Source organism: Sciurus carolinensis, chromosome 3, assembly GCF_902686445.1.
Source record: "Sciurus carolinensis chromosome 3, mSciCar1.2, whole genome shotgun sequence".
Classification (NCBI taxonomy): domain Eukaryota; kingdom Metazoa; phylum Chordata; class Mammalia; order Rodentia; family Sciuridae; genus Sciurus; species Sciurus carolinensis.
This window is the reverse complement of record NC_062215.1, coordinates 87,202,417-87,228,777: the sequence shown is the minus strand read 5'-3', so window position 1 is coordinate 87,228,777 and position 26,361 is coordinate 87,202,417. Positions and strand designations below refer to the sequence as shown.

Genomic DNA, 26,361 nt, shown 5'->3' with positions numbered 1-26,361 from the left:
GTATTCTTTCACCTTTTCAGCTCCCTCTCAGATAGATTTTGAGAAAGAATATATTGAAGCTAAGGCTGGGGTTGTAACTCAGTCACAGTGCATATGCTTATAAAAGAGGCCTTGGATTCAATCCTCAGCACAAAAATAAAATAAAAAAGAGAGAAAGGAAGGAAGGAAGTTAGTTAAAGTGAGAAGTTAGCCAAGTGCAAAGATTAGTATAAATAGGCATGCAGTAAAACAACAGAAATAAGACCTCTTATTTTTAAAGGCATCTGAAGAGTTCCTGGATATAAATTTTCCAAACCAACATGGCTTAACCCCTCTGATGCTGGCTGTGAGAGATGTGGACCTGTTTGAGAATCTTGACATGCTAACCGTCTATAGACCAGAGGAAGTTCTGTTGAAGCTCCTTAGGCATGGCGCGTGAGTATTAGTGGTCAGTCAGCACTAGTTGAAAGGCATCTATATCATTGTTATTTACAGAAATCACATGTGAACATAGACATACAGATTGTCTTCCCTTATATACATTAAATGCACATGCATCATCCAAAAACTGACAATTGCAAAGGAAAGGTATTACAACTGCTTATCTATTATTCTTAAGATATCCAACTCTTTGGTTTTGTTTGTTTGTTTTGAGAGGGTTGGGTACTGGGGATTGAACCCAGGAGCACTTTACCATTGAGCTATATCTCCAGTCCTTTTTATTTTTTATTTTGAGACATGGTCCCACTAAGTTGCTTAGGTCCTCACCAAGTTGCTGAGACTGGCCTCCAACTTGTGATCCTCCTGTCTCAACCTTCTGAGTAGTTGGGATAACAAGTATGTACCACTGCGCCCAGCCAGCTCTTCATTTGTTTAAATACTTACTATTTTGGTAGTTACTGGGAATGTCAAATAATTCTTGACCATGCAGCTGCCTACCTCCAAGATGTCATTAATTATTTCGAAAATCATTGTCAATCTATCAAAAGCAATTTATTGTGATTTTCAGTTATCTGAAAATAACTATATACCAAATGCTCTTCTAGAAGGTGGGAGTTTGGCAATTACCTTTTAAAAAGGGGAGGGTTAATTAAGAGTCTCTCATGTTAGAATTGCAGTTTCTATGGCTAGTACCTAGATATCTTGTCATCAGATAAGAACAGATGGCCCAGCTCTTTCTCAGTATTTCATATGAATTTTGTTTAAAAACAAAAAAGAGGAAGGAGCTTCAAGAAGAAAAGTATGGTCAATGACATGAATTATAATAAAAGTATCAGCACAATGAAATGAAAATGAAATTTTGAGGCTACCTCAAACTTTAGTGTTAATAAATTGAGTAATTCAGACAGTATTACCCTATATTTATATGTATGATTACATGAATGGTGTGAATCTACATTGTGTATGACCAGAGAAATGAAAAGTTACACCCCATTTGTGTATAATGAATCAAAATACAGTCTGTAAAAATAAAAATTTAAATAAAAAAAAAGAAATTGAGTGATTGTTAAAAATGCAGATTACTGGACACCCTACACACGATGGTATTCAACAGGTCATTGGGACCCAGAATACAGGAACTAGTGGAGAAACACTAGTTCAGACAGATGAGCAAACTGAGATTCCAAACAGAGTGACTTGCTTAGAGTTGCATATCAAAGCAGTGGCAGCCCCCAATTCTTGGTCCTATGCTATTTCTTTTGGAATTATGAACTTTGCCAAGAAAATACTGTGTTGCAACTCCTAACTTGTTACTGTATCCATGATGACAAAGAGACTCAAATTGGAAGGTTATAGGTTGGAGACCATGATCAATTTGCTCCTTGTCCTAGAATGCAAAGAATAAAGAGAGTTGTTTACCACACTATAATTTGTTTATAGACTCCCTTTGGATCTCTGTGAGCCAATATCAAAAGCTAGGATTCAGTACAGCATGGAGAGGATAAGAAGATATTTGTGTTATTTCAAAAAGCCCTAATACCAGCTGCTTTAGCCTAACAACTATGGGACAAGGGAAGGAGGAATGAAATGACCTTGTGCAAAGGGACCCTTTGGATATTATGACAAGATGGCTCCACTCAACCACAAGCCTGTGAAAAAAGCATAATTAATTTTCTTTTGTTTTGTTTTGTCATGTTGGGGATTGAACCCAGGGCCACGGATATGCTGAGGAAACACTCTACCACTGAGCTACACCCCCAGCCCTAGTTTGTTTGTGAATGTGTGTCCTAGTTTAATTTGAAAGGCAGATTCTGTGCAATTCCACTATTGTGAATGATGAAAGAGCTAGCTGTTAGCATTTAGAAAAAAGCCAGCAATTAACTAAAGCTTTGGAAAGAAAAAAAAAATGAATGTAACTATCTAGGATGATAAAACAGTTTTATCTTTTCTTAATTTATGCACCCTTGAATTATGAGAATTTTTGCCCAAAGCTGGAAATGTTCTACAAATCTTAGAATCTTAGAATCTTTAGAATGAGGGTGAGAGTAAGATAAAGAGAATATTCCTCCTATTTTAAATCTTGAAAAATCATCACCCTCTGTCTCACATATACATTTTGAAATCATTATTATTATTCTCACTTTGTAAGATTACCTTTTTTTTTTCTTGGTGGTGCTGGGGATTGAACCCAGGGCCTCACACTTTTGAGCAAGCACTCTACCACTGTGCTACTACTGTGTAACATCTCTAGCCCTGCAGGATTGCTTTTTATTTATTTGATCTTGATGTTTTTCCCTGCCATATTTGTTTTCTTTTTCAACAAAATATTTGACTAAATAAACTTTGATATTGATTCTATTCTTCCTAGAGATCCTAAACTCTGTGATTTTAGTGGAAAATCAGCAGTACATTATGTATCGCAAATAGAAAGTTTGAAGAAACAGCAGTTACTGGACATTCTAATGAATTCTATGCCAAAACCAGGTAAATATTTCTTTTCCACATGCATCATTCTCCAACTGAAAAATGCCTGTTCTGAGTCTTTCTTTTTCTACATCTTTTTGATGAACATATTTAAATAATGACTCTTTATTGAGCAGTTACTCTCCAAGGACCAGGACTTGTTGCTCTGAAGAGTGCTAAGAAACAATGTCAAATTGGGAAAGAGATTCCAGGGCAGACATGGGGAAGAAGTGAGAAGTCTCAGTAGCAACCTGGAGGAAGAAGATACATTACAAAGAATAAAGAAGGAAAATGTGGTGAAGAAATGGAAGGTCTAAGGGCAGGTCACATGTTCAATTTTGTTTCAGTATCAAGATAACTGGAAGAGCCACAGGAAAATGTTCATTTCATTGATAGAGCCCAGGCTTTTTTGAAGATGTCAGGATAGAAGAAGGGGGATGCATACAAGAGCAATGTCCCTCGGTAATAATTGGGAGTCTATGGTACTCAGAACTCTACCAATTCAATGTGACTTCAAGTGCTAGAAGGCAAGTGTGCTTGGAGTAGCTGAGTGCCTTTGTTCTTGGCAACTGTAGATCAAATGTGATTTTGTGCTCAGTGTTTAGGGTTTCACTTAGTTACTTTGCCTAAAACAAACCAGTGAACCCCAAATGTTTGAAGGGATAATAGTGGATCACTACTTAACCTCACAATGTCTCCCCTTCCACCCACTAAAGAAGAAAGTTGTGTCATCTAAGATTTTAAAATTACAGGATGCTCTGTAAATCCTTGTATTACTCATTTCAGTTGTTAGGTTGTGTTGAGATCATCCTTATTCTCCATGAATGCTACAGGGCAGTATGGAAATTCAGAGAAGGAAAAAACAGTATGTTCAGAGGCAGCATGAAGTCTTCACTATTCTGACCCATGCACAGAAGTGTCCCAGAATCACTGGAATAGATTTTTCTCCAACAACCTACCAGTGGAAGTTCAAGTGAGGGGTCATCCTTCTGAAAGGTGAAGAACAGATGTCCTTCCTCCATTCATGGCTCTCTGGAGAAGAGGACTTCCCAACACTGAGCCAAGAGCTGATGTTTGAATGGTTGAAAAGCTCTTTTTCATATCCTAACACCCCAGAGGGGTTGCAATGAGGATGTAGACATTATATATGAATTGATTTGGTTAATGTCGAACCAAAATCTGACTCTTGGTAACTTTAATTCTTCATAGAATTTAAGGGTCAATAGGTACTCAAATGTTGATTGAACTTTAACTTAAGTATTTCACTTGCTCAAAAACTCAAGATACTTGTTTATTTCTTTATCCTTGAATGATAGCAGTTACCACCAAGGCCTTTAAAAAAGTTTTAATCCATTCATTCTATGAATTCCTGTTGTTCCACATCTCTTCTTGTGAAAATTACTGCTGAAGTCTCATTGAGATCCTGTCCCAATGCTTCAGGAAAATTTGACAAGATGGAGCTGATTTTAAAAACTAGAACCATATCATCCTGTGAATTTTTTGGAGATTAATCTTATCAAAACACAGTATTATGTCTCTTTTTGACAGAAAAACATGCTGAATCATTGCTTGACATCTGTCATGATACAAACTCTTCTCCAACGGATATGATGACAATTACCAAAAATCAAAACATAATCTTGCAAAGCGTCAGCAGCAGTGAGGTAAGATGCTCCTTTTAAAGAAACAAACTGCCACTTCATTTGTGAGGCTCAGATACTTTGTAATAATCATATAATTGTATTTTAATGTAATCATTAAAAATGTAAAGCGCAATAAGTAAGACACTATTTCAAGTTTACTCTAGAGTAGTAATTAGTCAATTTTGAGTCTCATGTATAATGTGCGTGTGTGTGTGTGTGTGTGTGTGTGTGTGTGTGTTATCTTAAACTGCTATAACAAAGTGTCATAAACTGGGTGGCTTATAAACAACAGAAATTCATTTTTCACAGTTTTGGAGGCTGAAAGTTTAAGATCAGGGTGCCATCCTGGTTGGGTTCTGGTGAGGGCTGTCTTTCAGGTTGCGGACTGCCAGTTTCTTATGGTATCCTCACATGGCAGAGTCACAGCTAGCTAACTCTCGGCATCGCTTTTATAAGAGCACCATGAGGACTCCATTCTTATGATCTAATTACTTCCTCAAAGTCTCACTTCCTAATACCATCACTCTGGCAGTTAGGATTTCAAAAATACGAATCTTGGTAGGACACAATCATTCAGTCTATCCATAACTGTGTGTGTGTGTGTGTGTGTGTGTGTGTGTGTGTGTGTGTGTGTTTAATACCATAGAAGATTGTTGCAGCTGAATTCATACTAAATACTACATAATTCCATTTACTTTACATCTTCTTCAATTTTTCAACAATATTTTATATTTTCAGCATAGAGGTATTTCATTGTCCCATATTTTTGCAGCTTCCAATGATGTTTTTAAGGACTCTAATGGGTTTTAACTCAGAGGTAGAGTGCTTGCTTGACTTGCATGAGGCCCTGGGTTTGATCCCTAGCACTGCACCAAAAAAAAAAAAAAAAAAAAAAAAGAAAAAGAAAGAAAGAAATCTGGTGCCATTCTAGTTTCCTATCCTTTGTACATTCATTTTCTCTCTGTGTCTGTCTGTCTGTCTCTCTCTATCTCTCTCTCTCTACTTCCTCCGTTTCAGCTTTTAGGATCTTCTTACAACTCCTGTACTTTAAAATTTCATAATACTTTTGGGTGACTTTCTTAGTCATTATCCAGGAACTAGATGAGCCCTTTAAATTTGAAAATTCATATTCTTTGGTTCTGGGAAATTTTCATTTTTTTTCTTTATTACATTTAAAGTTATTTTTCCCAGCAGGGCACCTGCAGTCCCAGTACTTGGGGCTGAGATGGAAGAATCACTTAAGACCAGGAGTTCAAGATGAGCCTGGGTAACATAGCAAGACCCTGTCTCAAGATAGATAAATAAACAAACATATTTCTTCCCTTTCATTTGTGTTCTCTATTTTAAGTGCATTCCTTTTTTTTTTTTCCTTTCCTTTTTGTTATGTTAACTCTATCTTTCACATTGAAGATTTTCCTCAAATATCTGGAGATCTTTGACTATTGATTCGTATTAAAGGAGACACTAAAATCTGACTAGAAGTTCTCTATGTATGATGCAGTTTATCTATTGGTGGGCTTTATTGGGGTTGATTTGATAGTTGTCGCGTCCCCTCTGCCCGCAGAGAGAGACACGGCAAACGTCTGAAGCTTTGGAAGTTTATTGTGCACAGGTTCTTTCCTACGCTTCTCTTACCCCTAGCTTCTTCGCACTTTCAGCTTTCCTTTTCCCAGCTCCTTCCACTCCCGCGTACTTCCTCCTTCCAGCTCCGTTCTCGCTGCTGTCGCCGCCGCCGGTTCTTCCGCTTCTTCCATCCCTTCCTCAGCTTCCCCCTTCCTTCCTCAGCTTCTCCCCCTACTCTCCCACCCACCAGACTTATATACACTTCAATCAGGGGAGAGTACACGAGATAAACGTGGACAGCTGCAGGAACAGGATGGGTGCACGAGGGGGGGGCATGCCCTAGTCACATCATTAACTAGCCAATTATTGGAATTCACTGGTTGTTTACTGTATAGCTGGCCACCTCTGGCTCAGCGTCAGGCGCCATCTTGACCATGCCCGAGGCTGGGGTTCCCGGAAAACCCCACAGATCCCCCTTCTTTAATATTAAACTAAGGCTCGGGACCGTGTCTGTCTTAGGCTGAGTGGTCAGCATATGTCCTTACCCGTCATCAGAGCCTGCAGAGCATGCTGCAGCTCCTGTCTTAGGTCGGTACACAGCCACCTACTTCATTACCCGTCCTTGACTACCGATCCAGCATCAAGAGCCATACTAATGGGGGGCTGTCGGCCTTTAGGGCGGTCATGGCCTGATGAAAAATAATTTGATCTCTCTATTGGCTAGTTTGCAGATGCATGCCAAAACGAATGAGGAGAAGAAGGCCAAGGCAGAGGGGTACCACCATAGCTCCTAAGCTTGCCCACTGTTTGACAATTCTATAAACAGAAGAGGAACCTTATAGCCATATCAAATACAGAAACAATATACATCCCAATAGAGTTACAACATGGGTAACACAAAGCAGCTCTCAGGGAATAAACGCATCCCAGTCCCAAAAGTTCTTGCAAAGCATCCACTTGTTCTTATAATGAGTCCACTCTCTGATAGAGTCTCTATGGTCTGAAAGGCTGCAACTGCATTCTCGGCCGAATGATCGTTGTTGTGGTTATGTCAATGCTGCTACTGCAAGGACTGTGGTGGCAGTGATCACGGCTGTTGCAATGTCAAAGCTTCCCCTGCTTCTTGATAATAGCACTGGCAATTCTATATCTGCAACAGAAACTAGGACTAGTAGGAAGATAGAAATGTGCAAATTGCACAGGTAGCAAAAGAACCATTCCAGTATTGTGAGAGATAGGACACAGTTAGTGAACAGTTAAGAGGTGTTATTAGAAATGTTAGTTGGTAGAAACATAAAAAAGAGAAAATACACAAGCTGACGTAGGAGGAAAAGCAATATCACAGCTAGGGTCAGCAGAACGAGTTGCTCTACTCTGGGTCTGATCTGTAGCATGACTCCAACGGCAAAGTGCAGAATTTCTCCTGTTAAGGCAAAGAAAGGCTAGAAATATCCTTGTCACCAAAAACAGCATGACCTGAAAAATCATCAGTAGAAGTGATAGACTTGTAGAAGGATTGGTGAAAAACAAGAAAAGGAAGGATAAAAAATATGTTAGTCAGAAATGAAAAATATGGCCAGGCTAACAATGGCCCATAGGTTCCGGGTTTGCCTTTCCGTCTGAGTTTTCATTATTGGAGGAAGGCTCAGACTCGCCATTGTGAGGAGGAGCAGAATCACTTGCATGCTGTAAAACTCTGACCAGCCTTTCTGGAATCCAGACTGGAGTCTGTTGATCCTGTGGGAAAATACAAACAGACCCTCGGACCCAACGAAGGACTGGATCCGGTCCTTTCCAACAACCTGTCAGGACATCTTTCCATTTTGCCCATACTTGAGAAGTATTATGGGGATTATAATGTCGATCAGCTGCAGAATGGCCGTCCCTATCCAGAGTTAAGAAATTTAGAATGAAAAGAACTAAATTAAGTTTATCTTTAGGAGACTTGTAGGAGGCTCCTATTCCCCCTTTTTGTTTATTTATACATTTTTTTAAAGTAAGATGTGCTCTTTCCACAATGCCCTGTCCCTGAGGATTATAGGGGATGCCAGTGACTGATTGGATGTTAAATGTTTGTAAAAACAACTGGAAGCTTTTGGAAGTATAAGCAGGACCATTATCTGTTTTAATAACTTTAGGTATGCCCCAGCCAGCAAATGCTTGTAGGCAGTGTTGAATGACATCTTTTACCTTTTCTCCAGAATGAGCAGAAGCCATAATGACCCCTGAAGCAGTGTCTACTGACACATGTACATACTTAACAGTACCAAATTCAGAAATATGGGTTATATCCATCTGCCAAATATGGCCAGGCAGCAGTCCCCTAGGGTTAACTCCAAAGGATTGCACTGGGATTAAAGGAGCACAATGTTGACAATTTTTTACTATTTGTCGAGCCATACATTTAGATATAGGAAATTTTCTGCTCAAAGTAGTGGAATTTACATGAAATTTTTCATGAAAGAGTTTTGCTTGTTCCTCTATGGAAAAAACAAAAATTGATTTGGTGGCCATATCTACCAAGTCATTAGCATTGGTCAAAGGTCCTGGTAAATTAGAATGAGCTCTAATATGTCCTACATAGAATAGATGTTTACGCTGTAGGATAAGGTTTTGTAGTGTAGTAAAGTAAGAAGCTACCGTGGACATGGAAGAAATATGGGGTACCGTCTCAAGAACCTGTAAAGCGTTAACGATATATAAGCTATCAGATAGAAGATTGAATGGCTGATTATCTGCTAATTTAAAGGCTAATATTACAGCTGCAAGTTCAGTAACCTGTGCGGAGTTGGGTGGAACTATTATGGTGTGAAGTTGTTTACCGATAAGTACTGCACCTACTCCATTTTTGGAGCCATCAGTAAAAATGGTTACACAATCTTTAAGAGGCTGGACACTAGTCACTTTTGGAAAAACTATGGGAGTATTTTTACAGAATTGAATCCAGGGATGTTGGGGATAATGGTTATCGAACTGAGCTGAAGTGGTACAATATAATACTGACCAATCATCATCATTATTAATTAGCCATTTAATTTGCTGAGTGGAATAAGGAGTTACAATAATAGACGGATGGATTCCAAAAACAGTAATGCAAGATTCTATTCCCTTGAATATTACCTGAGCAATAGCTTGGGGATATGATTGCAATGTTTTAGCTGGAGAGCTAGGGAGATTTACACTTTGCAGAGGTCCTCCTTGCCAAACTATGCCAAAAGGGGTATGCTTTTCTGAGATTATGATTAAACTTAATGGTTGAGTAGGATCACAACAATCAACGTAACACTGCTGAAGTCTATTCTCTACTAGCTGTAAGGATATCCGTGCTTCAGGAGTAAGTTTCCTAGGGGAATTCAAGTCAGGATTACCTTTTAATATATCGAATAAAGGTTTTAATTCCCCTGTGGATAATTTTAAATAGGATCTGATCCAGTCAATGTCACCTAAGAGTTTCTGAAAATCGTTCAAGGTACTCAATTGATCTGTCCTGATGGTCAACCTTATTGGTCTGACTGTAGTAGCAGTGAGCCTTGTACCCAGATATTCTTGGATCTCCTCTAATTGTAATTTTTCAGGGGCTATCATTAGTCCTCTCTTTTCTAATGCTTGAGTCATAAATTGTAATGCTTCTAACAAAACTTCTTTTTCTGGATGGCAAATAAGTATGTCGTCCATATAGTGATAAATCAACAATCTCTTAAACTTTTGTCTAGTAGTTGTTAACGCTTTATCTACGTATACTTGACATATAGTAGGACTGTTAGCCATACCTTGAGGCAACACAGTCCATTCGAATCTCTGGTCAGGCTGAGTGTGATTAAGAGAGGGCAAAGTAAAGGCAAATCTCCAACAATCATTTTTGTGTAAGGGTATAGAGAAAAAGCAATCTTTTAAATCCAGAATAATAGTAGGCCAATTTTTTGGTAGTGCAGTAACAAGAGGGAGTCCACATTGGACGGGTCCCATAGGGTACATTTGTTCGTTTATGGCTCTTAAATCATGTAATAACCTCCATTTTCCTGATTTTTTCTTTGTTAAGAATATTGGAGTATTCCAAGGAGAGGTAGAATGTTGTAAATGACCTGCTTGTACCTGCTCTTGTACTAACTTATGAGCTGCCTCTAGCTTTTCTTTTGTTAGGGGCCACTGTGGAATCCAGCGAGGCTTATCATCTTTCCATATTATAGGGATTGATGGTTTATCAGTGGCCCCTAGGAAAAACCCAATCCATGAGAATCATTTTTTGGTGGGGGTAAAGGCAGTGGTTGGGTAGATCCTTGGCTATGTCTTCCTAATCCTTTTTTATCATCATAATCCATATTTTGTAACATATTTCTTACAGGAGTCCCTTGGTAAATCTGGTCAGTGGTGAGTTTCATATCCATTTGCTGCAGGACGTCTCGTCCCCATAGGCTAATAGGAACATTACAGACATATGGTTGAAATATACCTGTGTGTCCCTCTGTATCTTTCCATGATAATGAAGAAGCACTTTGATTGGGGCTTTCTGCTACTCCTAAGCCTCTCAAGCTCTGAGCTGCTGTGATCAATGGCCAGTGCTTTGGCCAGACCATTGCACTGATAATACTTTTGTCTGCTCCTGTATCTAACAAACCTGTAAATTCCACATTTCCCACTTTTAATTTTAGGAGGGGCCTCTGTTCCATATCCATAGTAAGGTTTATTAAAGTGGTTCCTGTTGATCCAAAACCTCCTTGTCTTTTATTTGTATTTTTACTGGGCCACAAAGAATGTCGACTGGGCAATATAAGCATTTGTGCAATGCGATCCCCTGGAGAGATGACCGTAATTCCTTTTGGTGAAGAGACCAAGGCTTTTATTTGTCCAGTGAAATCAGGATCAATAACCCCTGGGTGTACTATAAGTCCTTTTAGTGTTGAGGAACCTCTACCTAGTAATAGCCCTACACTGTTCTGTGGGATTTTTTCATGCCAGTCGGTATCAACCATCTGCACCCCCATATCTGGGGTTAATATGAGTCTGGAGGTGGCACAGATGTCCAATCCTGCACTCCCTGAGGTGGCCCTGCGCTCCCCTTCTCTGTGGGAGGATACCACCGTCGGGGAACTTGTTGAATTACCCCGTATATTTGTTGCGGGCCCCGGGGAGGGCCCTGTCTCCCGTTTTTTTGAAGTTTAGGATTTAAACCTAAAAAATTACCTTCCCTATCTCTAATAGACTGACAGGCACTGCTCCAATGACTTCCCTTTCTGCATCTTGGACATAACCCAGGTCCGGTTCCCGAACTATTCCCTGTATAGATGTTCCCACCTTGAGCAAGGAACAGCCTTTTGTTTGGACAAGTGGCTTTTAGATGTCCCATCTGTCCACACACAAAACACGATCCTGAGGACTCTTTATTAGTTCTTTGAGGGGGTCTCCCCTGGGCTTGTGCAAGTGCGGCAGATAACAAGGTGGTTTGTCTGTCTATGGCTGCTACAAAGGCACCGCTCTGCGCCGAAGTATCATTTACATCTCTACACACTTTTAAGTAGGCGGACAAGTCTTTGTTTCTCCATGGTCTTATGGCCTCCCTACACCACCTATTAGCTTGTTCGTAGGCCAGTTGCTTTACTAAGGGCATGGCTTGCTCTGCATCTCCAAAGATGCGTGATGCCGTCTGAATTAGCCTATCAACGAAATCCGCATAGGGCTCATTATTCCCTTGAGTTACCTTTGACAACTGGCCCTGCAAATCTCCTGCTCCTTGTAATGTTTTCCAGGCCTTGGTTGCAGCCACGGCAATTTGTGCATAGACTGCTGGATGATAATTAAGCTGTGCCTGAAGGGTTTCATACGGTCCTACACCCATAAGCATGTCCCTATCAACCTGGGGATTTCCCGCTGCCGCATTCCGGCGGGCGGTATCCGTAGATATTTCTTGCCATGATGTTTTCCACATGAGGTACTGTCCCCCAGACAGAGCGGCCCTAGCAAGATTAGTCCAGTCCTGGGGCACTAAGTTTAATGATGTCAAAGTATCTACCAAGGCTATAGTAAAGGCTGACTGAGGACCATATGTACAAACTGCCTCTTTTAACTGCTTGACTATTTTGAAGTCTAGGGGTTGGTGGAATCTTTGATTTTGAGCATCCTCAAAAACAGGATACGCTACAGATCCAAGATGACTCCATTCTGTGCGTAACCCGAAGCCGGACGCTTCATGAGGGAGTTCCCTATTTATGGGAGGTGCACTAGGCGACACGGACACTAGAGGGGGCTGTTTACCTAGTTTTAATCTTTGTACTCTTTTTTCCAATTCCTCTCCCGATAATTCTCCTTCCGATAGTTCTTCATCCGAGTTAGTTCCTTTTTCTGAATTTTGAGAAAGATATGAACGCTCCTCTTTTATTTCTTCCAAAACCTGTCTTCCCTCAGCTAAAGGCTCAATGAGTGAAGGTTTTTTGTTTTTATCTTGCAGACAGGATTTAACAAGAGACCAAATAGCCATAGTGCCTACTGGCAAAGGATTTTGCCTATCTGCTATACGAAGGTCTTTCCCCAGCCGTTCCCACTGTAGGGTATTCAAAAGGCCCTCCTCCAAAAACCAAGGGGAAATTCTTTCCACAGTATCAAGAAATACTTTAGCTGTCCTCTCCTTCAATGGGGTTCCATGGTTTTTCAATAACTCCCTAAGGGGTAACTGCATTCTGAATTTAGACGTTTCAGACCCCATTGTTACTAATTTGAATAGCTTTAGTTATGGTAATTACAATAACAGTGGCCTAGCTACCAGGAACAAGAAGATTGCTGGAGGGAAAACTATCAAGTGCACATTAAAATTTTTATAGCGGCTTTTCACGTAGGACCGCTTCAAACGTGTTTTTACTTTCACTTTAATTAGACCGCGTTCCACGCGCCAGGACCGCCGATGGCGTGTCCCGATACCGGACCACCTTCCGTGTGTCCTTATTTTTATTTTAATTGGACCGCATTCCGTGTATCCGGATAGTCGCTTTACCGCGAACGTCGAGGCGCCTCTCCTTTACCTGTTTACCTTTTTTGACTTCTTTACCTGTTTACCTTTTTTGACTTTTTTACCTGTTTACCTTTTTTGACTTTTTTACCTGTTTACCTTTTTTGACTTTTTTACCTGTTTACCTTTTTTGACTTTTTTATAACCGGTTTAGCTTGTTAAAAAAATTTTTTTTTTTAAGATATCTTACCTTGTCCCTTTTATAGTCCCGGGTTTCGGCACCAGCTGTCGCGTCCCCTCTGCCCGCAGAGAGAGACACGGCAAACGTCTGAAGCTTTGGAAGTTTATTGTGCACAGGTTCTTTCCTACGCTTCTCTTACCCCTAGCTTCTTCGCACTTTCAGCTTTCCTTTTCCCAGCTCCTTCCACTCCCGCGTACTTCCTCCTTCCAGCTCCGTTCTCGCTGCTGTCGCCGCCGCCGGTTCTTCCGCTTCTTCCGTCCCTTCCTCAGCTTCCCCCTTCCTTCCTCAGCTTCTCCCCCTACTCTCCCACCCACCAGACTTATATACACTTCAGTCAATCAGGGGAGAGTACACGAGATAAACGTGGACAGCTGCAGGAACAGGATGGGTGCACGAGGGGGGGGCATGCCCTAGTCACATCATTAACTAGCCAATTATTGGAATTCACTGGTTGTTTACTGTATAGCTGGCCACCTCTGGCTCAGCGTCAGGCGCCATCTTGACCATGCCCGAGGCTGGGGTTCCCGGAAAACCCCACAGATAGTGAAGTGATTTTGGGGGGACTTATAAATGTCAGTATCTGTAGATCTATTCTCCAGGGTCATTAAATATCTTCAGAAAAGGATCTTACAAACTTTTGACTCAGGAGTATAAATTGGCTGCAGGCTGGATAGGACCTGGGTCAGGAAGAAGGATGAATACAGTCTTTCTGCCAATATTCAGACTTAAAGCTTCTACTTTGACACCTTGTTCCCACTCTTCATCATGCATGTTGTCACTAAGTCTAGACCTTCCAGTTCAAATGATCCCTAACTAAGTCTTCCTGCCTTCTCTGGGGGTGGAGGTGGAGCAGTGGCATGATTACAAACAGTGAAGTAGAATGTTGGAGACCTCCCTGCTCCTTATACACACTTTCAAGCAAACCCTCTTTTTCTAACCTCCTGCTAACTCCCAACTTCTGTAGTACCCGGTGCTGCTAATTCCTGAGCTCTTCCGTAGTTCTTGTGGTACATGATCTTGCTTCTCATTGACAGCTCATTTGTGGACAATTTAAGTTTTACCTTTCTCCATGCTGTCGAATCATTTACCACTTCTGTGTTCACTTTCTGACATCTAATATGACCACTTGGGTTTAGCGATGTATTCCACCATGTTTCCTTTAATCTAAGAAACCACCTATTATAAAATAAAATATCATCAAATATACCATAGAAAATGACATAACAGTGTCATAGCATGTGACTATGACAGTTGTGGCTTTTTTTTTTCCTTCAGTCCTGAGTATGGAGCCAGGGCTTTGCAGATGCTAGACAAGGGCTTTACCACTAAGCTACACCCCCTACCCTGACTATGACAGTTGTTGTAAGATGTCTGATTTCAAAGATGTTAAAATGCAAAATATGCATCTTATATTAATAGAAGCTAATTTAAAGAAAGAAGTTCAACAAACTTTGTTTTACAAATGTGTGAAAGTAATTCAGTGGAGGAAAGAGCTTTTGAATGATGCAGAAATAATTGGATATCAATAGACAAAAATATATATCTCAATGTAAAACTCATACTTTATACAAATTAACTGAAAATGGTCATAAGTCTAAATGTAAAACATAATAACTATAAATGTTTTAGGACCTAGGGTTGGGCAAAGAATTTTTAGGTATAAGGCCAAATTTATGATCCATAAAAGAAAAAAAATGAATAAATTGCTCTTCATCACAATTTAAAATATGTTTGATACAAGATTAAAGGATTTAGAAATACATGTCAAGTCTTCTTATTGACTAAGAGAAAATATTTGTGAATCACATATCCAGAATATATAAAGAATTCTCTAAATCTAATAGGAAGAAATCAATCAATCCACTTAGAAAATGAGCAAGACTTGAACAATTTATACTAATGCTAAACAAACACATGAAGTGTTCAACATTGATTATGAGGGAGACACAAACTAAAGCCACAGCAGATACTACTACATACTTATTAGAATGGTTAAAATAAAAAATACTGACAGTAGGGGATAAACCAATAGAAAATGGGCAAAATTCTTGATCACACATGTAGCCAATAAAACACATCAACTTTTAGTCATTGGATAAATGTAATGTTTAACCACATTGTGATAATATTGCACACCCACCACAATGGTTAAAAATTTTAAAGTTGCAAATACCAAGTGTTGGCAAGGATATACAGCAACTGGAATGCTCATGCACTGCTTCTGAGAGAATGAATTGTTGGAATCATTTTGGAAAGCTGTTTGTTAGTGTCTGTTAAAACTGAATATACTCAAGCGAGTGGAGCACCAGTATATTAATATTTGCTTTCTTCCAAGACCCCTGGTTCCCACTGCTGCCCCTAAATTGTCAAATTTGAGAGGAATTTTTTAAAATTTCACAATTGTTTGAAGAAATGTATAAATAAAATCTACTTTGAGGATTTTACAAAAATAAAAACCCTGAATATATGCATACTCTATGAACCAGCAATTCCACCTGTATGTACATATCCAGTAGAAATATATACAAGTTTACAAAAGATACATACTAGAATGATGTAGCAGCACTATCATAATATGGAAACTACCGAATACTATCAACAATAGGATAAATAAATTATGGTGTATTGACACAGTGGGAAACTATACACAAATGAAAATGGATTATTTTAAATGGCATGCAACAATACAGATGAACCTCACAAACACATGCTTAACAAAAAAGTCAGACATAAAAGAGTAAATACTTCATATAGATTATTTCATCTATATAAAACACAAAGGAGGTGATGTTGATAGTGTTCTTTTACTTGATTGGGGTCCTGGTTACATAACTGTGTTTGGTTTATAAAAATTCATGAATCTATACCCTCATGATATGTGCACTATTCTGAGTAATGTTATACTTAAAAGTAGTGCCTTCAAATATCTGACAAACGAATATTATTTTCAAACTAGGATTTTTAAACCCAAACTCGTAAATGAATATTAGAAATGAATAAAGGCACTTTTTTCAGACACCTGAACTCTTGAGTTTTTTACTTCTTATACATCTTTTTTAAAATATTTTTTTAGTTTTAGGTGGATGCAATACCTTTATTTTTTTTTAAATGTGGTGCTGATGATAGAACCCAGTGCCTCACACATGCGAGGCAAGCACTCTACCACTAAGCTACATACATCTTTTAAGAAAATTACTTGGGCTGAGGTTGTAGCTCAGTGGTAGAGTGTTTGTCTAGCACAGGTGAGGTACTGAGATCTATCCTCACCACCACTTAAAAATCAAATAAATAAAATAAGTAAAGGTTAAATTCTTTTAAAAAAAGATAAAGGAAGAGTATCTTTGATCTTAAAAAAAAAAGAAAGCTACTAAATGCATTTAAAATCAATTAAATTAAATTAAGAAAGGAAAAATGGGATTTATCACTCAGTGGTTCTGGGATCTAAAACAAGATAGAAGAGGGAATCATTTGCATAATGGAGAATACAGTGAATTCTACAAGGACTTCAGCCCTGTAGCAGGTCTAGAGAACAAAGAGTTTAGATTATTGGCAGGGGTTGGAGAGGGGCAGATTAATGGAGAAAGGAAATAGAACTGATATATTATTTCATGTATTTGACAAAGTGGAGAGACCACTGGAGGTTGGGAAGATTTAGGCATTAAATAAAGATGTGCGAAAATGAACAAAATAGGTCAATTAGAAATTTTAAAAAGGAGATTAGGGGAAAGCAGGGTGAATAGGCAGAACACAGAGGATTTTGAGGGCTGTGCAACTGCTCTGTGTGATATTATAATGGTGGACAGAAATCCAAACCCACCGAATGCACAGCATCAAGAGTGAACCTTAGCCAGGTGCGTTTGCGCATGCCTGTAATCCCAGTGGCTCGGGAGGATAGTGAGTTTAAAGCCAAACTCAGTAAAAGTGAGGCGCTAAGCAATTCAGTGAGACCCTGTCCGGAAATAAAATACAGAACAGGGCTGGGGATGTGGCTCAGTGGTCGAGTGCCCGAGTTCAATCCATGGAGCCCACCTCCCCCAAAAACGTGAACCTTAGTGTAAACTGTGGACCCTGGGTGATACTGATGTTCCGGCAGACCTACCACTCTGGTGCGGATGCTGTTCATGGAGGAAACTGCACGCGTAGGGGCAGGGGTTTATGGGAAATCTCTGCACCTTTTCACATTTTCTTGTGAACATGAAATTGCTCTTAAAAACAACAACAACAACAACAACAACAACAACAACAACAACAAAAGTTCATTTGAAAAATAAGGTTTTGTCCAGGGAGAAAAAAAAGTTATACTACAACACCCACATATTCCTAATTGTGCTTTTAACTATTGATTTAACAACAAAAAGATTTATCCAGAGGACGGGAGCAGGGCACAAGAATGTTAAATCGTCAACTAGTCACATTACTTGTAATGTCGCACGTTGGTGACTCCAGAGCTACTATAATAATTATTTAGAAATATCAAAGAAAACAACGAAAGAAACAACTGAAAATCTAGAAAAGACAGGAAAGACTTTTTTTGTTTGTTTAATTCATTTACCCCTACTTGATTTTTTAAAATTTGCAGTTTGATTTTGATAAAAGTTAAGTAAAATTAAAAACACAAAAATGGTTACATCAAGACTTGTTCTGGGACATGAGGTAAGATGATTTAGAATAGGAACTTTTATTTTTTAATACTATTTAAATATTTTAACTTCACACATTTATCATTTTTCTAAGTAGGTTAATCTGCATCTTACCAAAGTGACTTTAGTATCCTGATTCTCATGGGAGGTGATTTTGCTCACCAGGGCATTGTTTACAGACATTTTTGGTGTCATAACTAGGGGAGAACAGAACGGGCATTTAGTGGGTAGAGACCAAGTTCACTGCTTAGCATCTTGGAAGGCACAGGACTGCCCCATATTGAGGAATTATCTAGCCCTAAATGTTAACAGCACTGTGGGGCTGGGGGGTAGTTCTGGTAGAGCACATGCTAACTCAAGGCCCTAAGTTCAATCCCCAAGACAAAAAACAAACAAACAAAGAAAAAAAAAAAAAAAAAACCGAAAAACAAAAAACACATCGCCAAACCCTGCTAAGTACTAGGTTTTGTCACAATATTGAAGGCTACATTGGTGTTTGTTTGTTTGTTGGGACTGGAGATTGAACCCAGGGGTTCTTAACCACTGAGCCACATCCCCAGCCCCCTTTTTAAAATATATTTTATTTAGAGACAGGGTCTCACTGAGTTGCTTAGGGCCTCCCTAACTTGCTTAGACTGGCTTTGAACTCACTATCCTCCTGCCTCAGCCTCCCGAGCAGCTGAGATTACAGGAGTGCACCACTGTGCGGGGCTCACATTGTTTTTTGTTACTAATACTAAATAATAATAGAAATAAAATACCTAGAGGTCAATCTCTAAAGTGAATGTTATGCATTAGAAACTAATAAACATGGATACTTTCAATTTTTAAAGGACTAAAAATCCCTTCATATTAGTACATTTTTTTCCTGTACTTTCAAAGACTTTTATTGAACTTACACTATATATTTTTTCTTATTGTGGTTGAAATAAACTCTGAACTCATTTTGAGGGTGAAATAGACTTTTTCACTGTTGGACTTGCCTTTTCTTCCCTAGTGCTTTCTCTAGGGTTTAAACAGAAAAACTCAAGATCATCCATCACTTCTTTTCGTTGAATAGATGCTTGCATCTCTTTTTGATTGTCTGAAATAGGTTTTTATAGTGTACAAATACAAGTGGCTGCCTTGCTCGTAAGACTGCTTGTGAGAGGCTCTGTACAGACTCTCCCAGCCTTTCTTCATCTGAAGAGACACTTTCCAAATTCGTTGCCTGTGATTCTGAGGACGCTTTTCTCTTCTGCTTGGTGATCCAGTATTTGCAGTTAGAATGCTATGCTCTATTTCTCATCCATCTTGAGCCTCCTGGGTTGTTGTCGGTGGGTTATGAAATCCATCTGTGTTTGGGAGTTGCTAATGTTTTCTCTTTTTCACTTACTACTAGATGTCATTATTTCATTTCTCTTCCTTGTGACCCCAAGCACCTCTTGAAACTCTTCATGATTAGCATTCTGTAAGAAATTAGAAATGGGTATATTGCTCAGTTCATAAGAGTACTTGCCTGTCAGGCATAAGGCCCTAGGTTCAATCCCCAGCACCACATGTACACACACAAATGTCTGACACCGTATATGTTAGTCATTTATATGTATTTTGTAGGTAGATAGGTATGCCTGCATTCTGCTGTCTTCCAACTCTTCTTAAAGGACCACATGCTAAATGAACTGAGCAGTTGAGACTGACCAGAGCTCATTAGTCAACATAGAAACTTGGCATGAGAACCAGTAGTATATTTAACACTTCCAAATGAGGTTTCTATTTCCCCAAAGTTTAGCGTAAAAATCTCATTGAATCACCACTTCAACTATATGAAATGGTAGAAATATGTTTTACGGTCTCATAGAGTATTCTAGACTAAGAATCTGAACACAAATTAGGTATACTAAAGAAAAAATTTGAGTGATCAGTAAGTGTCTAAAACTATCTCTAACTTTCCTATACATTTGAGTGTTTACATTCAAATAATAATAAGATAACCAATCTTATATATTACATTAATAAAAATGAAAAGTGATTATAATTGATAAGGGAGGAGATTTAGTCGAACACACACTGCTGATCGAGTATAGTAGGTGTAAGCTTTACTTTTAAAGTAGTATGTGTAAAAAAAGTTAAGATTTTTTTCATGCTCTTTGTATTAATAATTCCTTACCTAGGAGTCTACTCTAAAGAAATAATGTGAAATTGTGATTTTCATTGCAAAGATGTGCACAGCCCTATGTGTAATAATGAAGAATTAAAAATGTCCTAACAAGCATTATGGCTCTTATAGTGGTAGACTTGAGAGACTGATTACACAGAGACACTTATACAACCTTCTGATTGATACAAATTGAAGAAAAATACTTAATTCCATTAAAATGATGTTTGCTTAATAAATTGCTTATAAATGTATGCTAATCATTTTTAAGTTATAACAAGAAGGTTCAGAGTCCACATCTAAAGATGTCCTTCTTGCTGGCAGAGACCCAAGGCAATTCAGGGCATTACATGGTGAGAGACAGGGAGCACTTATGCTTCACTTAAGTGAAAACAAAAACAGATACAAAATGATATGATGTAACTCGATTTATAAATACTTAGGAGAAATATAAAGGAGAGATGTTTTCTATGTTAACAGGGTTTGCTTTTTAGTTGTCAGGTTACAGTTGATTTTCTTTTATCTTGCTCTTTAGAAAATATTTTTGGTATGTACATACATTGTGAAAGGAGTAGTCAAACCCTCCTCCTTTGCAAGTGAATGGGAAGGAGAGGAATTGGCTAGATTTGGTAGAATTTTTTGAAATCCAGAGAAATTGATAACAGTCTAGGAGAAAGATGAACCCATCTGCCACAGGTGGACAGTAGAGGCTGAGATAGGACACCACAACTGTGCCAGGAGGGAGACAATGCTTTAAAAAGTAGGAACTACAGCACAAAAGTAAGGAGAGATCGCTAAGTTATCATGATTGAATACCAAAAACTATTTTCAATGGCAGTATCAATGGAGAATTTTACTTTTATTATTTTCTGTGATAATTATAACAAGTAAAGCAAGAAAAAAAAAATTCCAAGCTGTCTTGGGAATGAAAATGAAATATCAAAGACTTCTGGGAATCCACCACTTGTCTGAACTGTCAGATGACAAGCACCTGAATTTAGGGAAAATACTTTTTATCCAGAGTCACCTGAAATAGGTGCTTACCCAGATCATAGGAACAAGAGAGCTAACTGGAAAATTCAGGTTGTGATGGGACGTTTTTACTACTATTTGCATCTGTTTAGTTCTAGAAATGTTGGTGGTAGTGGTGTGGACCGTCTACAGGGACTACTGGGGATTGAACCCAGGACTTCTCGCATACTAAGCACATGCTCCATCACTGAGCTGCATATACAACCTGGTTCCAGAAATTTAAAAGTACAAAAATCTACAAGAACAACTGACAACCTAAAAACAGCAATGAATTCCACTAAGAAAACATTTCCTCTTTAGAGAAAGCTTAGAGCACTTCTTATAAATCAAGTTTGTTTTCAACCCCGTTTTTCAATGTAATGATCATTTTCTAAAGGTCACAAAGGAAGTTTGAGAAGTCGTGCACCACGACTGGATTACAAAGCCATCAGAGTGAAAACTCTAATCAGCTTCGCTGCTTCCTTCAGTGTAGGGTCATATCTGTAGCTTCCACAAGGGGCAGGGATTTCCATCCTTGCCATTCGCAAACAATGCCCCAAGGAGGCATTATGGAAAAGATCATGTTCCTTTGGGTCTGTTCACTGTGACTGTGGCCGAAGGATTCTTTCCAGTTACCCATCCAAATGGAATTTGTGGCAGCTTTAGCAGCCTGAATGCTGAAATGAGAAAGTCTAAAATATTAAATTTCTTTGTGTCTATGTGATTTCTGCTTTGATCTTCATTTTTGATTATGCAATTAATAACATCTGCAACTATCTGAGCCTGGTGCTCCAGGGGCAGATACTTCCCTATTATTTTAGTACTAAATTCGTCATCCAATTTAAAAAGAATCCACAGTGTGAAACCCAGCCTTGAAAAATCAACATTCACCCTGCCAACAAAGTAGTTACATTGAATAACTGAATTTTTATTTTATGATGTTGCAGGAGTTTGACCTAGATGAAGACTGCAGTCATTCCATTTTGGTTAATGAAGAAGGAGATCTCAGGGGTGAAGGACAAGACTGGTCACCCAGGACAGAAGGTATCCAATTTTTGTCCTTACTGTGTTTACAAAAATAATATTGATTATTTGGGTTTCTCCCCCAATTTCCGTAGTGCTCAGTGAAACTTTGAAAATACAGAAAAGCACAAGGGGAAATAAAAACCACTCATCATTCTGTCCTTCAGTGAGTAAAGGCAAGTTACCCCTCCCTAAATGGGCAAATCTCTTCTGGTTCTCCACCACTTCTGGTACCAGGAATTTTAAGCCCAGCAGAAGTTAACTACCAAGCCACACCCCCTGTCCTTTTTATTTTTTATTTTGAGACAGGATCTTACTAAGTTGCTTAGTGCTTCACTGATTTGCTGAGACTGGCTTTGAACTTGTGAGATCCTCCTGCTTCCGCCTCCCAAGTCACTAAGTTTATAGGCCTGGCTTCCTGGATCTTCTTTTTAGTCCACTCTATTCCAGCTCAGTCTACCATTCTCTGTCCCTTTCCTTTTTGTATAATAACATCCTTTCCCCATTTCTTTGCTTGGAATCTTCCAACAGCTCCAGGAATCTGTTCTCTTCTAGAACCCAACATTTCTCTATCAGTGGTGGTCCCTGAGTTATTGTTCCCCTTGAGGGGAAGGTGGGAGAGTGAACCTGTGAGGCTTTAAAGCAGGAATTTCCCATAATAACACCTACTTCAAATATGATACCCTGCAACATTCCTAAGTGCCCTTTGTAGACCACAGGTATTTGCAGATTCTTGCTCCAGAAGAGCCACCACGTATTCCTCTATAACTTTCACAAATAAAATGATTATTTGAACTGCTCCAATTTCTCTCTGGCAATTTTCTGGTTTCTATGTCTAACACTCCAGGGAAGCTGCTCTCTTAGATACCTGTTTTTCTCACCCCTTTCCTTCTCCCTGAAGGCTGCAGCTTTATCCTTGCCTCCATCTCCTTCAATTCCTTGTGCCTGCTGCCCTCTGCTGGTTGACTTCCTGCCTTTCTCAAATTCATTGGCACTCTCCTCTTCCCAGGCTGAGGGAAGAGACTTAATTTAGGAACAATTTATATATGAACACTATTAAGCCTGGAAGAGCTCATTAAAATAAACAAATCCTGAACCCCTTCCAAACAGTCCTTGTGGTCTGCCTTTAATATCCATTGACTTCAAAACCAAGTCCTCAGAAGCTTAATGGGCACCTTCCAAGAGATAAAATCTTCTATTTATTCTGCTTAACTAGGAGCCAACTTGCCATTGAGGTAAAAGTCATTCTTTTCAAATTGATCTGTAATACTTTCCATTTCACATTGGAACCATAACACTTTGGCAACATCTCTACTGAATTCCTGCAGTTTTAAGCTTTAATAATTTGGGTTATACATTTCTAAGAAATGATGATCTTACAAAAATTCTCCTCAGAGTTGATAGATTTTAGTTGGATTGGTAACTTTTTTCTGTCACAAAGTCTGAAACAAAAGAGTCTTTGAGCATTATTGTGCATTTTTATCTTAAAAATCATGTATGACTCTTTAAATATCAATTTAATCTCTTTAAATACCAATTACATGTCATTTCTAGCATACCCCATTATTAATGTTCAATGTGCTCCCATACTTTATGAACACCTTACACATACACTATGTGACTGTTTATTCTGTTGTAGATATACATATTTAATCATTTAATTCACATCTGCTCATCATATTATCCAACAAAAGGAAACATCACTAATTAAAATACATATAAATTCCTAATGTTTAGATCACATCCATAGACCTCAACATTCATGAAGAACTTTAAAGATGCATTTGCTTTATTATGGGCTTTTACAGAGGATAACGTGTAAAATACAGTTTACAGACAAAAAATAATTCACCTTTTGCTTTATATGAGATCGTCTTGCCTTTCTCAATCATCTATTTTCCCAGAAGATATCATGCACAGACTTTGTAGACTATAAATTGAACCTGTAAACTTACTGTTTTCATGAGGGAGTAGGAGCCTGTTTCCTAAAATTACTGGGCTTAAAATCCTGATACAGGATTCAGGATTCTTAGTTTCAGAACAGAACCTACCTTTAATTGGGTTAAAAAGGAAGGAATTTTTAAAAAATACATGAGAAAGTTCATAAATCATTGAAAAATCAGAGAGGAAATGTCTGTCCTCTCTGGCTGCCATAACAAAGTACCACAGTCTAGGTGACTTAAATGACATTTATATTCTCATAGTTCTGGAAACTGGGAAATCTAAGTTCTGGCAGGGATCATCTTCTGGTAAGGGGCTCTCTTTTTGGTCTGCAGAAAGCTGCTTTTCTCTCAAGTGGTCTTTTCTTTGTCCACACGGAGTGAGAAAGTAGGAGAGAGTAGGAGGGAATGAGCTCTCTGGGATCCCTTCCTATGTAGACACTAATTCTATTGGATCAGGGTCCCATCCTTATGACCTCATGACATCTTAGTTTCTTCATTAGAGGACCTATATCCAAATCCAGCCACACTGGGATAAGGAAGTAAACATATGAATTTTGGGAGAACATGAACTGTCCATAACAGGAAGACTCTGGATTGGATTATCAGGAAGAATTTCCATAACTACAACTCAAACCTGGCTGCTACAGACCCCCAAGTCAACCATGCTGCCTCTGCCTTAGCCCCAGAGCTGCTCCCACTACTAACCAAAGACCCTCCTCCCTCTACTGACACTCACTTAGCACAGAGGATGTCCTGCACATGGTTGTTTTCATGCAATCCATGTGCCTTAGAATCTCAGGTAAGTGTTCTGAACTTACAGAATTGTGGAAGATAGATTTTTAAAATAATCTATGTTGAGAGTCACAATTTGGGAAATTATCAAAACGTGGAAAGACTATCAAAGTATGCCGAACCTCGATGTACACAACCCAAATGGATATGCCCATCAGTTTAAACAGAATAAAGAGGACATACAGGAAAGTAAGACATTTCTGTAGATAATGATTTTTCTGCATGAAATAAGTTAGACTGAGCTAGATTTTAAGTTCCCATTTTAATAAAAATGACTTTAACAATAATTTAATGATCATTTTCTGACTTTTTATGAATATCATTTTCCCCTCTTCTGTGAAGAAAATGTGTTTCTGGCTTTCTTGAAATGTTGCCTTTGAATTTCTTCCTAAGGTAACATTTTCTGGCAGGATTAATTTACACTTTTTTATGTGAAAAATGCCCTTGACCATGATAAAACACTCAAGTGCTCTATTTTAACCTGTGACAAGATATCATCTTTCCTGACCTACTGGGGAGGTTCAGAGGCCTTATTCACAGCTCCTTGGCCACTCACAATATTCAGGAGACAGAACAAAAAGAATGTTTATATGTTTCTAAAAGACTTCAGAGTCAGTACATTATGTAGTTCCCCTAATTCCCATTTTGAACCAATAATTAGGATGACAGCCATTCACGTAACAATTTCTAAAAATTCAGATTTTTTTAAACTTGCTTCTTGTGTTTTTGTTCCTTGATTTGAAAAATAAATCAGTCAACTGGACTTTTTGAGTACCTTAAATTTGCTTGAAAACATTCTGGGTTTATAAGTACATTTTGAAGTATGTGCTCACATGAACACACCGAGTTTTCTAACTTCCACAGTAAAGATCTAAATGCACCTAACCTTTGTCCCAGAACATCCTTTTCACTGACAGTTTAGATATTAGGAATGTATTCTGTGTGTTTTTCTCACTCTAACATGTCAGCTAGGTTTTCACACTCAAGGATGACTGCAAAACTGTTATGAAAGACATTCATCTTCCTTTCAAGTTGAAGAGTGACCTTCAGCATGTCATACAGACTCATGGTTATCAGTTTCTTTGTCTCTAAAATGAAGGGCATGGATCAGATAACCTCTAAATTCCTTCCAGTGCTATAATTCCAAATCCTTCATTCACCCTATGTAGTGTGGTACTAGGATCTTTGAAAAGTTAAAAAAATAATAATAATAATAACCATTCCAAGGAAACTTCATTTTTAAAGAGACATATCTTCCTATTGCATAAAATTAGAAAACATGCAGTCAAGTTGTTCTGTGTAATAAACATGAAGAAAACTAATGCCAGATACACTTTCGTGGTACCACAAAATATGTTGGATGATAAAGATCGTAAATACCATTATCATTTGCCTGATTGTAAGTAAAACTTTGCTCTTTGGAAACTTTTAATTTTTATATGCATTAGTCTCATTAAAGAGTATGAAACTAAACAATAAAAAATGCTGTCATGCGGGGTATGGTGTTCTACACCTATAATCCCAGCAACTCAGGAGACTGAGGCAGGA

At 38.6% G+C, this 26,361-nt stretch overlaps 1 protein-coding gene across 3 annotated transcripts in view; it reads left to right on the top strand.

Annotated features, from left to right (window-relative positions):
• Positions 1-26,361, top strand: part of Map3k19 (mitogen-activated protein kinase kinase kinase 19) — a 60,069-nt gene that overhangs the window by 11,835 nt on the left and 21,873 nt on the right. For all 3 annotated transcript variants that reach the window (XM_047545618.1, XM_047545619.1, XM_047545617.1), the window contains exons 4-7: positions 260-414; positions 2,789-2,904; positions 4,432-4,547; positions 22,003-22,099. In XM_047545618.1, the coding sequence (XP_047401574.1) occupies positions 260-414; positions 2,789-2,904; positions 4,432-4,547; positions 22,003-22,099 (484 nt within the window). The remainder of the gene's footprint in view (positions 1-259; positions 415-2,788; positions 2,905-4,431; positions 4,548-22,002; positions 22,100-26,361) is intronic.